Source organism: Semicossyphus pulcher, unplaced genomic scaffold (genome assembly GCF_022749685.1).
Source record: "Semicossyphus pulcher isolate SPU_LCO1_2020_fin unplaced genomic scaffold, fSemPul1.0.p SCAF_25, whole genome shotgun sequence".
Taxonomy (NCBI): Eukaryota; Metazoa; Chordata; class Actinopteri; order Labriformes; family Labridae; genus Semicossyphus; species Semicossyphus pulcher.
The window spans coordinates 8,948,121-8,960,625 of NW_027211699.1; the positions used below are offsets into that span (position 1 = coordinate 8,948,121).

Consider the following 12,505-nt stretch of genomic DNA (forward strand, 5'->3'; position numbering starts at 1 on the left):
TCGCGCCCCCTCCCGCTGCTCTTAAAGGGCCAGCGGCCACGAGGAAGGTAGCAACCTCCGGAGCTGAGGCATGAAGCTGACGCGGAAGTGCCATACACTGCAGTACCTAGAACGGCCGATTGAGGCTGGCACCGAAAGAGAGTCGATCCCCATTAGTAGCTAACTTTACAGCAGATTTATACATGTTTAGAGCCTTAAACAAAAAACGTTGTTGTCTCTTTAGCTTATTTCTCTATTTATGACAACTGTAGGGAGTACATTTTGATACAACTCCCCTGTTTAAATTATACTAAGCCTTTAAGTTATGCATAATTAGGGGCGTGGTCACTTTGAGTGACAGATGCTAGCTACTAGGTGTCACATTAAGTAATATAGCCAGTTAACTTCTCAGCCATGCTTGGTGTTGGTGCCTTTTTTCATGTAAATATTGGACAAATAATCTGTCCTATTTTGTGGTTTAAACTACGATAAGGCTCCAATGTTTCTGTGCTGCAGCTTTTTTTGGTGACTGAAATTTTAGTGTTCTTTAACTGATATTTTAGCACTAATTAGCAGGTATGCCACGCTTACCGTACCTAGCTTGTTGGCTTTGTCATTGTTTCTGAAACACTGATTTCTTTGTTGCAGCTTGTGCATGGGAGTAAAGAAAAATGTAACTTACATGTAAACTTCAGTAAATGTAATTAGTTACTTTCAATCACTACATGACTCTCTGTACGCCTGAAGATAACAAAGACCGTTATGACTTACAGAGGAAGTTCAATGTTCTCCAGGGACATAAAAACCTGAGCTGAATGGACTTCCAGATCCTCTTCTTATTTCAAGGACTTTCAATGTCCCACAAGGTTCTGCAAGTACTGCTAGGGAAGTATCAGCATGTACAAAGTGATTTTGTTACTGGAAAACTTCCAGTCCTTAGCTCTAATTGCCTCGACCACTGCAAATCTTTATCAAGTACCTGATTAGACACGTGGGCCCTTCATCCTGGTAAATCAGACAAACATCGCAGGCTATAGGTGGATCATCGTACCGCCACAGGAAATGAGCTGAATGGTATGGAAAAAGGGAGCCAGGAGGACATCTGGATCAAATACATCGTTCCTCGTCTTCATGTGAAAGTAGTAGTGAAGAGCAGGTCTGCTGAATTTGGAGAGCACCCAGCAAAAAGTGTTTTAATGTTTTCCAAAAGCAACAGTAGGTGAACTAATCAGTAAAATTACTTCCACCTGTTCTTTGAGGTAGTTGCCCTCTAAGTAATCCCATTCACCGCAGAGGTGCACCAGGTGTTCCTGACTAAAGTTCTTCATTACGAAGCCTGAAAGAAAGCCAGGATAAAACTGTGAGGGAGTTCAGTATCAGAGCACATTTACAAACACTGGGGCAGCCCATACAAAAAACTGTGATGCATCAATCTGCCTTTTTCATGATGATCCGATTCCCCGTCTTCACATGGCGGCCATTTTCGTCTGACATCAACCCTGAGGGGTGGGAAGCCCAAATGCTGCAGTTGATCCAGGTTGTAAATTGTACAATCGTTGGAAATCTGACAAATCAATTTAATTTTTGCGCTTCTTGATTGATCAGCGACTGAAAAGACGATGGAAAGTGAAAATCTGGACCATGGGCCACATTTTAGGTTTAAAGATATCACATGTGAGAGAGTGATAAATATCAGCAGAGCTGCGACCAGTTGCCAATCTAAGGGGATCAATATTTTAAATAACTAGAAAGAGAGTTTGGTGATGTACATGACAACGTTCAAGGGGGACTGATTTGTGAAGTTGCAGTGATTGGAGACAATTGCAAAGTTGTACAGAAAGCAATCTTCAAAAGGAGTTGAAGGCGTGCATTTGGAGTGGCCTCGACAAGAGATTGATTACACTTGTCGCTGCGCCAGAGAGCTCAGTTGGTAGGCCTCAGTCCTACCTGCAGCGGCCCCTGATTCGACTCCGACCCTCTGCCCTTTGCTGCATGTGTACCCCACTCCCTCTTCTCGATGTATCCTGTCATGTCCAAAATGACAGTCCATGTCCATCCTCACCTTCTCCATCACAGTCTGGTACGCTGCTGCCACTGCCAAGGACAAGGGCAGGCTGCAGCGTATCATTCGCTCGGCAGAGAGGGTGATTGGCTGCATCTCTCCAGGACCTGTACACGTCCAGGACCCTGAGGCGAGCAGGTAAGATTGTGGCCGACCCCTCCTATGTTGGACACAGACTCTTTGACACCCTCCGCCCGACCCAAGAACAGTTTCTTCCCCTCTGCTGCCATTCTCATTAATAATGCCCCAGCCCCACCCCGCCCCCTCATGTGACACCTGATTCTGAACCTCAGTGTGATTCCGATGTCCTCAGTTATCAGGATGTCCTGCGTGAAAGTTAATGTCACAGTTTGAACATGTTGGTGCTTCTGTGCCAAACGTCTCTGCGATGCAATGCGAGAACATTTCACAGTTTTAAATATAACCATCCTGCAACAATCCATTCCTTCTTTCACTGCTGCCATGGCTCATTCCTGCAGGACTCAGACTGAGGCCTGAGCTCGGACAGAACAATCCCTCCTCCTCTCCATAATGGATTCTAATAAGGAGAGATGGGAAGATAAATGTGACGACTTGAGGAAGAAGGAATGTCAGTTATTTAGTCAGATGATAACAAAAGAAAATCTCTCTGGGACTATTTAATAACAGAGTCTGGCAGGGACTACAACCAGGCATGCTTAAGAGAAGGATCACTTACAAATTAAATAAGGCCGAGACACAGAACAGACAAACTTCAGCCTCCAACACGAGGAGAAAATGGATACCTCCACAATGTTGCGGATGTAAAGTGACTTTGGCAGCTCTCGTCCTGTAAAAAATGTTAAAAGCAGATCCAGCTCAGACAGATTACAGGGATGAGACGTCTTAAAGCTGATTTAAACGCCGACGATTTGCTCCATATGACGATGTTTACGTTACAGATAACCTTCCAGGATAAACAGACGAGTTTTCTCCCACAGAGGTGTGAGAGTGGTGCTGACGGGGGAGATGGTTCAGCTCGGAGAAGAGGTGTTTGGTGGGGGGATTATGGCATGACGGGGGGCTGGGGAGGTAGAGGATGGTGTGTGTGTGTGTGTGTGTGTGTGTGTGCTTGTGACAGTTGGTGTGTAATGCAGTGGGGGGTGGGCGGACCAGACGGGACGGGATGTGGCTAATTTCTAAAGCTTGTTTTTCTGTGTTGTCAGCTTTGGAAGCCTTTTGCTGCCGCACAATAAAAGGACCAGATCAGTGTTAAGAGCGCTGACATGAAAGGATCATTTTTACGTTATAACACAATGTTTTTACGTTATTTCGACATGCAAACTTATCGTATAATAAGAGGAAACATATAAATAATATCTCTCAAAACACAATTTTTATTTGTATAGCACCAAATCATAACAAAAGTTATCTCAAGAAACTCTTTATGTTATTATTAGAGACCCAGCGAGCAGTTAGAAACAGTGGCCATAAAAACTTATAACAGACAGAAACCTCGAGCAGAACCCGACTCATCGGTCGACAGCCATCTGCCTCGACCCCTGAGAAACATCTGTCCTTCTACTTCAGTAAAGAAAGTATTGAAGCCACCTCTGCCTGGGTCAGATGTTCACCCTAAACAATAAAAAGATATCTAATACAAGTGTCAGAGAGTTACACCTCTGGGAGTTTAAGGTACACTTTTTTAGAAGTGGCTCGAAGTAAAACATCCTTTATGGTCTGTAGGAACTCCTACAGTAGGTCCAGTCTCTGCAGAGTTCAGGCCATAGACTGTATAAAATGACAGCTCCCTAAAAGTTAAGCCAAACCCTCTCTATCGCCCCCTGCTGACTGCCTGCAGTATAGCTCATAAAGCCCGCCTCCTCCATGTTAACAGATGGGACATTAGTCAAATTATAAAATCAAAATACACGTCAAATACATTTTTCTGTCATTAAAGTTAGTTCTTATCATGCTGATTTATGTCCAAGTGTTAATTTTTCTGACAAGTTTACTTTTAATTAGTTATTTGATGCTATAAAAAGGGGGTGTGGCCTCATGATTGACAGCTCTGTTGGCAAATGGGGTTCCTGCAGCAGAGTAGAGGAGGAACGGCGAGAGGAGATGTAACTAACACCAACACTAACACAAGCGTGAATATCTGTTTCAGACCGACACAAGAAGCTGTTCTGCTGGTGAACATGCCGACGTGCCGGATCTTTGATGTCGAGGAAGGGGCGGGACATGTAAACCACGGCTCCACCAGTCGTCGCTATCTGCTTTCAAAGAGGTAGAATGAGTCACTTCCACCTCATTATCTGTTCACACATAACAGCAACAAAACTAAGTGACAATTTGTGTCAATAAAAACATCAACATTGACTTCAATACGTCTGTAAGCAGAAACAGCTTCTAAAGCAACAGCGTGTCCTCTTTGAGAAAGCGTCTGCAGCAGGTGCTGCTCTGTTTCTGATTACGAAGCAGCAGTCGTCAGACGCTCACGTGCAAACACAGAGCGGAGGCCAAACACAGACGAAAACACAAACATGTGGAGATCATTTCCATCCTCAACCAGGCCGCACCGAGAACTGCACCAACGATTTTAGTTAAAGACGTGGAGTTGACTAATGTTGCTCTTTTGTTCGTTCGATGGTTTTGAAGAAGCAGCATGAGCTCATTCTGTGTCTCACTGTGCGTAGGCGTGTGTGTGTGTGTGTGTGTGTGTGTGTGTGTGTGCTTAATTTCTCAAGTTACCGTTGTGTTTGCATTGTCTGAGCTGGCAGGGGTCTGTGTAGCTCGGGGATCCAGAGCTTCTTTAGTTTATTATCCGGCTCTCTTGTGATCCGCTCCCATTCAGGGTTTTACTCTTCCTCCGGGCGTCCTCACACCTGCATGGAAACAGAGCGCAGACGACATGTGGAGCTGGGCTTTGTTTTTATTAGTTACACAACAGTCTGGGTTGTGGCGTGTGTCATCACCTCCCAGCGAAGTCTTTAAAGAGCAGTTTTGTTGTGATGGCGGAGCAGCTTTAGGTCATCAGGAATGTGGGGGAGAAAGACCTGCTGCACCTCGAGGAGGCCCGGTGAGGGGAGAGACTGTTACATGTCTGCTCAGGAATGTCACCGCTAAAAACTCTGACCCGGACTTCTGACCCCGTTTGGATGAGATTAATACTCCAGAGGGAAAAGAATTATGGCTTTACATCTTCAGCTGCAAGTGTCTGAACAGGCAGCTGGTTCACGGGCCTGCAGCGCCATCTGCTGCTTCTTTGAGCTGTTGCAAAGCGGAGCTCCTTCTTCTTCTGTGGAGTCTGAAGCCCGTTTCAAACATGCACTCCTGACATCCATCCATTATCTACACCACTTATCCTGTTAAGGTTGGAGGGCTGGAGCCGATCCCAGCTGTCATTGGGCGAGAGGCGAGGTTACACCTGGACTGACCGCCAGTCAATCACAGGGCTGATGCACAGAGACAGACAACCTTTCACGCTCAGCTTCACATCTACGGGCAATTTTAGAGTCCCCAATGAACCTAACGAGCATGTCTTTGGACTGTGGTAGGAAGCCGGAGTACCCGGAGGGAACCCACGCACGCACGGGGAGAACATGCAGACTCCACACAGAAAGGGCCCCTAACTCCTGCACTGCCCACACACACAATTTCTAGGAAGTTTCACGAGGCAGGACCTGACGTAAGAAGTGCGCTGCTGTCCCCGCAACTGCCGAACAATTCCCACGTCGGCCCTCACAGCCAGAAGCTCCCGAATCTCTTCCTCTCTCCAGTCTGCAGACGTCTTCGCTCGATCCTTCTTCTTCAACCTCGGATGTTTTTAATCATCCTGTTATGTGTTGCTCTTCTGGTTTCACTCTGGTCACATGACATCGTCATCACCCCACCCAGTCGCTCACGGTGAATGCTCCTGATTATTACCTGCTGCGTTCACACATCGGCTTCTTGCAGACATTTTTCTCGGAGGCTGGCAGGAAAAAGTCTGCACAAAGTCAAGGTTAAAGTTTTCAGTATAAGACTCGTGCACAGCAGTACTTTAAACAGTAACAATGCAGTGTGCTATTCCTCCTTTTTTATACCATTGCGAGCCCTCATGCACTCACACTGCACACCTGGTGTCTGTAAAGTCCATGAGGGTTCAGTGTTCAGGCTTTAGGGAGGAGATTGGGCGACAGAGTTGATGACCAGCATCATGTGACGGCTCAGCGTGACGACTTTTGTTCAGCTTAGCAAAACCAGATGATGGAAAGATATCCTGAACTGTTCTCAGCTCAGTTTGAAGATGTGACGATAAAAATCTGCATCAGGAGACTAAAAGTTATGATGAGTATGTTCACAGACTGAACAGACTCGCTGTGAGATCTTATCGCTCCATTTATCTCTGAGGAAACTGATCAACACGATCAGCTGTTAAACTGGATCAGCAACATCAGGCTGCGTTCAGGAGCCACCCACGCTCATCTGCCTGTTTTCACTCACTCATGTTCGGACACAACTTTTTGAAACAGCAAGAAGCTGCAACAGTCGTCCACCATGAGGCTGCTGCTGACCGTGTGTCTCACCTGCACTCTGCTGATCACAGGTAACTGATCACTGACTACATTTAATACTCTGTAACTAAGATTATTAAAAGAAGTACATTTCTAAATGGGAGATTGTTATGTAAGAAGGTTTAACCTACAACTTTTTATCAATATGTTTGATAATTTATTAGTCATTGATATACAAGTTGTATTTTAGACGGAAATTATGTCGATGTTACGGACGGAGATTCACTAAATACTTCTACTGCTGATCAAGCTCAAGGTTCGAGGCTAAAACAGCTGTTTAATCAGTAAACAAAATTAACTTTCAGTTTATAATAAATGCCAACTTTTTACTGATATTAGTTCCTCCGCTGTGTTGAGTTGTCGTTTTTCTCTGTTTTATGTGATTGTTATTTGATTACTATATTTGATACTATAATACATCAATATTTCAGGTCTCTTTTACGGAAGCCCTAAGCGGACAAACATCCATACATTAATTTTCCGGTGATAACGTCCCAATATAAGACGAGCCCCAGACAACTTTTTAAAGACTAATTGTGTTTTTATAAAGAAAACAATTTTATTTAACCCACCATGTTTTCAATATCTTTAAGATTAAACTGTCACATTTGAAGTCATTAAAATATCTTTAAAACTTCATTAAGTGATGGAAGTGGAGTGACGTCTGTTTGTAGAGAAGTCTTCAAACAGCTGGGTGACAGCTCTGTCAGGTCAGACTGTACGCGACGGTTCAGCCGCCCGTTGCCGTGGGAGCTTAAACAAGGCCGGGCTAAACCCGCTGTGACTGCAGGAGGACAGGGCACTGAGCTCTGCGGCTAGCTGCGATGCTACGCAGCACTATGTGATCTCTTTGGGCTCGCCATCTATAACTCCGCCTCAGTTGTCGGTTAACTTGGCCGACTTTTAAGCCATTTGTTCCGGACGATCACCGTGTCTCTCCGTCTTAAATCCCCCTGGTTCTGTAGCTGTGAATGGCGGCTGGCCTCAGTCACTCGCTTTACAGATGCGTGGAGCCGTCTACTGTTGTGAACGTATGTTGGCCTTTATTGACCTTTTTCTCAAGACTTATTTGTCTTGTTTTTTCGAGATAATGACGCTGCACCAACGTAACATCAGATGATCATAACTCGTATAACTCGAGCTGCAAAAGCACCAAACGAACATAGAACTTAACTTCCCTCATTAGTGCGGGCGACGGCAGCACGGCACGTCCTGTTCTGTAACATCACAGTGACCGGCCTGTTCTGTTTTCAAGATTGCCAGAAAATTAGCGCTGCTATCCCGAGGTTACGAGAAAAATAAGTCGAGATCTGGAGAAAACTGGAAATGACGAGCAAATGAAATGTATGGATGCATGTCCGCTTAAAGCTTCCGTACTCTCTCCACAATAGCAGACATGTTTTTTTCTTGTTTGTTGTTAAGTGAAGAATAGCCAGGGATGACGGTTACATGACTCCATGTTTCTTCTCTGTGGTGTCGCTGACTCGGTGTTTCTGCAAGTCATTATTATTTTCAGTGCCAATAAATCCATCCAACATGTTCTTGATGAATCAGATTTTATTGTCTTAGAGACAGAAAGAAACCAGAGTCTGTGAACTCTTTATAATAATCCTCAAACTATTAAATTAATTAACAAAACAGGGGGTGATTAATTGATCATATTGATCATTGTATTTTAAGTTTGGACAGTTGTAAACAATTAGAAGCAACAGACAGACTCCTGAAAGAACTGTCCTGCACACTCTGATTATTTCATGTTGTTGAGCGGACAGAATTTAAAGCTGTGTGGACATGACCCGGACGTGTTACTGAACCTTTTCCAAAGTGCGTCTCTCTGTCTGAAAGGATTGTGTTCATGTTTCAGCCGAGTCTCTGCTGTGTCACATGTGTGCCAACGCCAACTGTTCCAGCTCGACCTCAGTCACATGTCCGCTCTTCAGTGTCTGCAAAACAATCACTTCATGTGGGTCTCAGTACATTTAATCACCATATTAATAAAATCAGACCTACTTTTTACTGTAATTGTTTCTTTTCTTTATCACCAGTGAGGCAGACGATGTCATCCACGAGTGTGACGGTGAATAAGAACTGTTCCTCTCTGAGGTCCTGCTTCACTCTTTTCAACGCTAGGACTGAGTGGGCCGTGAACACGGGGTTTGCTAGAGAAGCTCACGCTCAGATCTGCTGCATCACAGACAACTGCAACTTCAGGACGCTGGCCAGTAAGCTCGACACCTCGTTATGACCAACAGTTCAACATATTCAAAGAGTGGCTTCTTTCCTCTGAGGGCGTGGTCAGGGTGGGACGCTCGAATGTGCTGGAATCATAAAAACATGGGGAATCTGGCAAATTGTTATGATATCATCAAATCTTTATGTTATTATATATATTATCATTCTTTTTGATAAAGTTTAAAGATTATTGATCATTTTCTAAAGTGCACTAAAGTCAGCTGAGTTTGTTCATGTGTAGTAAACATTTAGAGTCTCACACTTCTCCCCTGACGTGTCTCCAGTCACCAACAGCTCGGCGAACGGGAAGCAGTGTCCTGCGTGTGCGAGCCCAGCTGAGAGCGTGTCTGGGACCTGCAACTCCACTCTGTCCTGTGAGGGCGTCGAGGACAGCTGCTTCAACGGCACCTGTAAGTGACCGAGTCTGCGGAGGTGGTCGCATTGATCCTCGGCTGTGGGAAGTGTTTTCGGCTTGATGTGGATTTTTGAAAACTGAATGAAACCGTTTTCTGTCCAAAAAATTATAATTACATCTTTGAACTTCACAACTTTACTCTGGAGGAAGACCAAACCGCTCTAATTTAAACACCTTGATGTGACAATTTTAGTGTTTTAAGTCATCAATAAGTACTGAATAGCGGGTCCAAGCCATGTGTTGTGGACATCTAGGATTTAGAGTAAACACAGGAGGTCTGGGAGCCCATTAGGGACATTATAGCACTATTTTTTTAAGTCGAGGTGAAATGAAAAATGTCATTTTAATCCTTTAGCTCACATCCCCGGTAATATTGTGCATCTATTTGACAATATAGGCCAAAGAAATACAGAAAATCCATTTCTTCGTATTCTTATATCAAAATCTGATCACTTTTCTTCCGGTAAAACTAAATTTCCCGCGTGCTTACGTAAGTTAGCACCAAACAACTTCAACCAATCAATCTGCAACATTTAGCCGCAGAGCACCAAGAACACTCGGTCAGTTAGCTAGCTACTGCGCTGTGGAGAACGTCTGTCTACGCCCACTTCTCAACGATCAAATCAAATCCCTTTAATGATATGTCCCGCCTGCACGTCCTGTTTCACTCGGAAATACGTCACGATACGGAAGCTAGATACTCTCGAAATGCTGTTTCAGCTCGACTTTAAGGCATTTAAGAGAGAAGGAAGCTTAAAAACTTGCACATCTAATGGGGAAACCATGATAATTGCCCTGTGTTTCCACCCCATACAAGACTACTTACAAAAGGAGTCCAACAAACATAGAAGAGGAAGGTTATTACAGAAAAAAACAATATATTAAGCGATAAACAAGGAATCATTATACTTCAGCTAACGGTAAATACCAGAAGACCGGTTAAAGGTCAAAGGTCAAAGGATCGTAGGATCTGGATGCTACACTCTGAGACAGCTGATCCTACAAAAAAGAATTAGACCCTCAAAATAAAGCCATGAAAACCAGACGCAGGTGCAGAGCCAGGTACGAAACAAAGACGCAGCTAAATCTGAAAACTCCATCAAGATCATCCTGATCAGTTTTCCCTCTATCAGCCCGGATCAAATTAATGTTTACCTGAGAAATCTGCTTCACCTGAACCCATGCCGTAATCACCTGTGCTGCTCAACAATGCAGAGAAAATGAATATAATTAACTGTCACATATAAAAGGAGCATCTATTACCTTACAGCACTTAATTTGATCTGCTTCTGAGAGGTTTCTTCTTAACCTCTCTCTCTCTCTCTTACTCATTTATCCCTGAAAACGTCCTCGACTGAAAGAAGAAAATCTAATACAGAAATAAAATATAACAGACAAAATGTGAACATATAGGCATGAATATAGGTGGCAGTATTTCCCCAGTATTAGAACTTTTTCTCCCTTGAACTGCTGCTACACCTGCAGTCTCAAAAGATACAAACACTGTACATATATTTGAAGATGTGAAAGAAGTTTAAATGCCCTCGATAACATTTTGCACTTCCTGTAAGCATCAAAAATCAAATGAACGTGTGTTGTAACCTTTCCTTCCTTCCTCGTGTCCTTCTTCTGCAGCGACATTAAACTCCACACAGTTGCAGCATCTCGGCTGCATGTCCAGAAACCTGTGTGGACTCCTGTCCCTCGCTGGGGGTCTGCTGGGTGAAAATGCCAGGATCACCTGTGGAGCTCCAGGCGGCAGCGGGATGGGCGCCGTGCTGCTGACCTTTGCTGTCACAGCACATCAAGTCCTGCTTTAGATTATACATATGTTTACACCGCATGCACACGCAGCTGCTTTTAATCACGCACACACAAATGCACAAGAAGAAACAATCTGCACATTCAGAAACAGAGCCGATCTAATAACATGTAGAAACACAAATACTACTAATACTGATCATTTTGACACCATCAAATAACTTGGACGTAAATCAGCATGATAAGAACTAACTATAATGACAGAAACCATGTTTGAGAACAATTTATCGGGCGTGTATTTAGATTTTATAGTTTGACTCATGTCCCATCTGTTAACATGGAGGAGGCGGGCTTTATGACCTATACTGCAGCCAGTCAGCAGGGGGCGATGGAGAGGATTTGGCTTCACCTTTAGGGAGCTGTCATGTCGTCCATCTTTATATACAGTCTATGCTGCACGCACGCACAAACACACACTTTTCACACCAATAACTTTGAGAGTTAATGTCTCACTCTTTGCATGCTATTTCAATAAATCACTTATAAATATGTAGATTTTTGTACCGTCTTTATCTGTTTGGTTTGTGTGTTAATTTAGAGGTTAGTGTCTCAGTAATATCTGTATCTTCTAACTCTCTGTCTTTACATCTGTTCCTTGTTTATACCTTGTTTATCATCAGGGTTAAAAAGTGCATTAAAAACATCATCTTCCTATGAATCATTCAGGTAAATTACGGTTTGTTGCAGCTCCAAACTACTGTGTTTATACATTTGTAGGTAATAAAACAGATTATATTGCATGTTGGGTAAAAAGAGGACGGGCTGTGTTCCAAGTGCAGTTTGGTATCAGGACTAAATGTAGGCCAGTGGAGCCAACGTGACTCACGTCTGAGAAGTCGACACAGTTACAGCAAAGGGGATGAACACAAACATTCAACTCCCCCATTCAAAAGCACTGACACAGCAAATTAAAGGCACTGTGGAGGCTTAACTGTTGGTTCACTGCAGTCCAGCAGTGAGTTATGTGAACACCACGCAGTAAATCATCCCTCCGTGTTAGATGAGTTGATCACAGTGACAATACTTCTGCTTTAAAATGAGCGTATTTATAGCTTTACGATTGACGAGCAGCAAACCTCCAGGGCGGAGAAGTGAAGCTGCGTAGGTACCAAAAACTGCAGTTCCTCAAGTGGCCACTAGAGGCTGTCTCCAAAAGTGAGTCACCTCCCTTAGAGCCCCACGTTAAAATGTCCAACTTTACAGCTGTTGTGATTACTGTGCTGGGATGAATAGAAGACATCCCCCCCCCCCAATTTTATTTTATCTTTTAAATAAAATCAAGTTTTCAAAATCTTTTAGATCAAATTTTCATATTTAAATTAAATAAAATGTCTTTTTTCAACACTTCAAAAAATCATTCTGTCTGTTATTCAGAAGTGGCTGCTTCGAGGACCGCGGTACGATTTTCTCTGTTAGCATCTGTTCGCAAAGACTGTTAGCATTTTTTTAAGACGTCTTTTTGGGCCCACCATCTTTGGC

At 43.7% G+C, this 12,505-nt stretch overlaps 1 protein-coding gene across 1 annotated transcript; it reads left to right on the forward strand.

Annotated features, from left to right (window-relative positions):
- The first annotated feature begins 6,478 nt into the window (after positions 1-6,478).
- On the forward strand, positions 6,479-11,519 carry LOC138604357 (phospholipase A2 inhibitor and Ly6/PLAUR domain-containing protein-like). The gene is made up of 5 exons (XM_069676276.1): positions 6,479-6,590; positions 8,423-8,521; positions 8,604-8,780; positions 9,075-9,200; positions 10,841-11,519. The coding sequence occupies exons 1-5, from the start codon at positions 6,542-6,544 to the stop codon at positions 11,023-11,025; spliced, it is 636 nt and encodes a 211-aa protein (XP_069532377.1). The 5' UTR covers positions 6,479-6,541; the 3' UTR covers positions 11,026-11,519.
- The last annotated feature ends 986 nt before the right edge of the window (positions 11,520-12,505 follow it).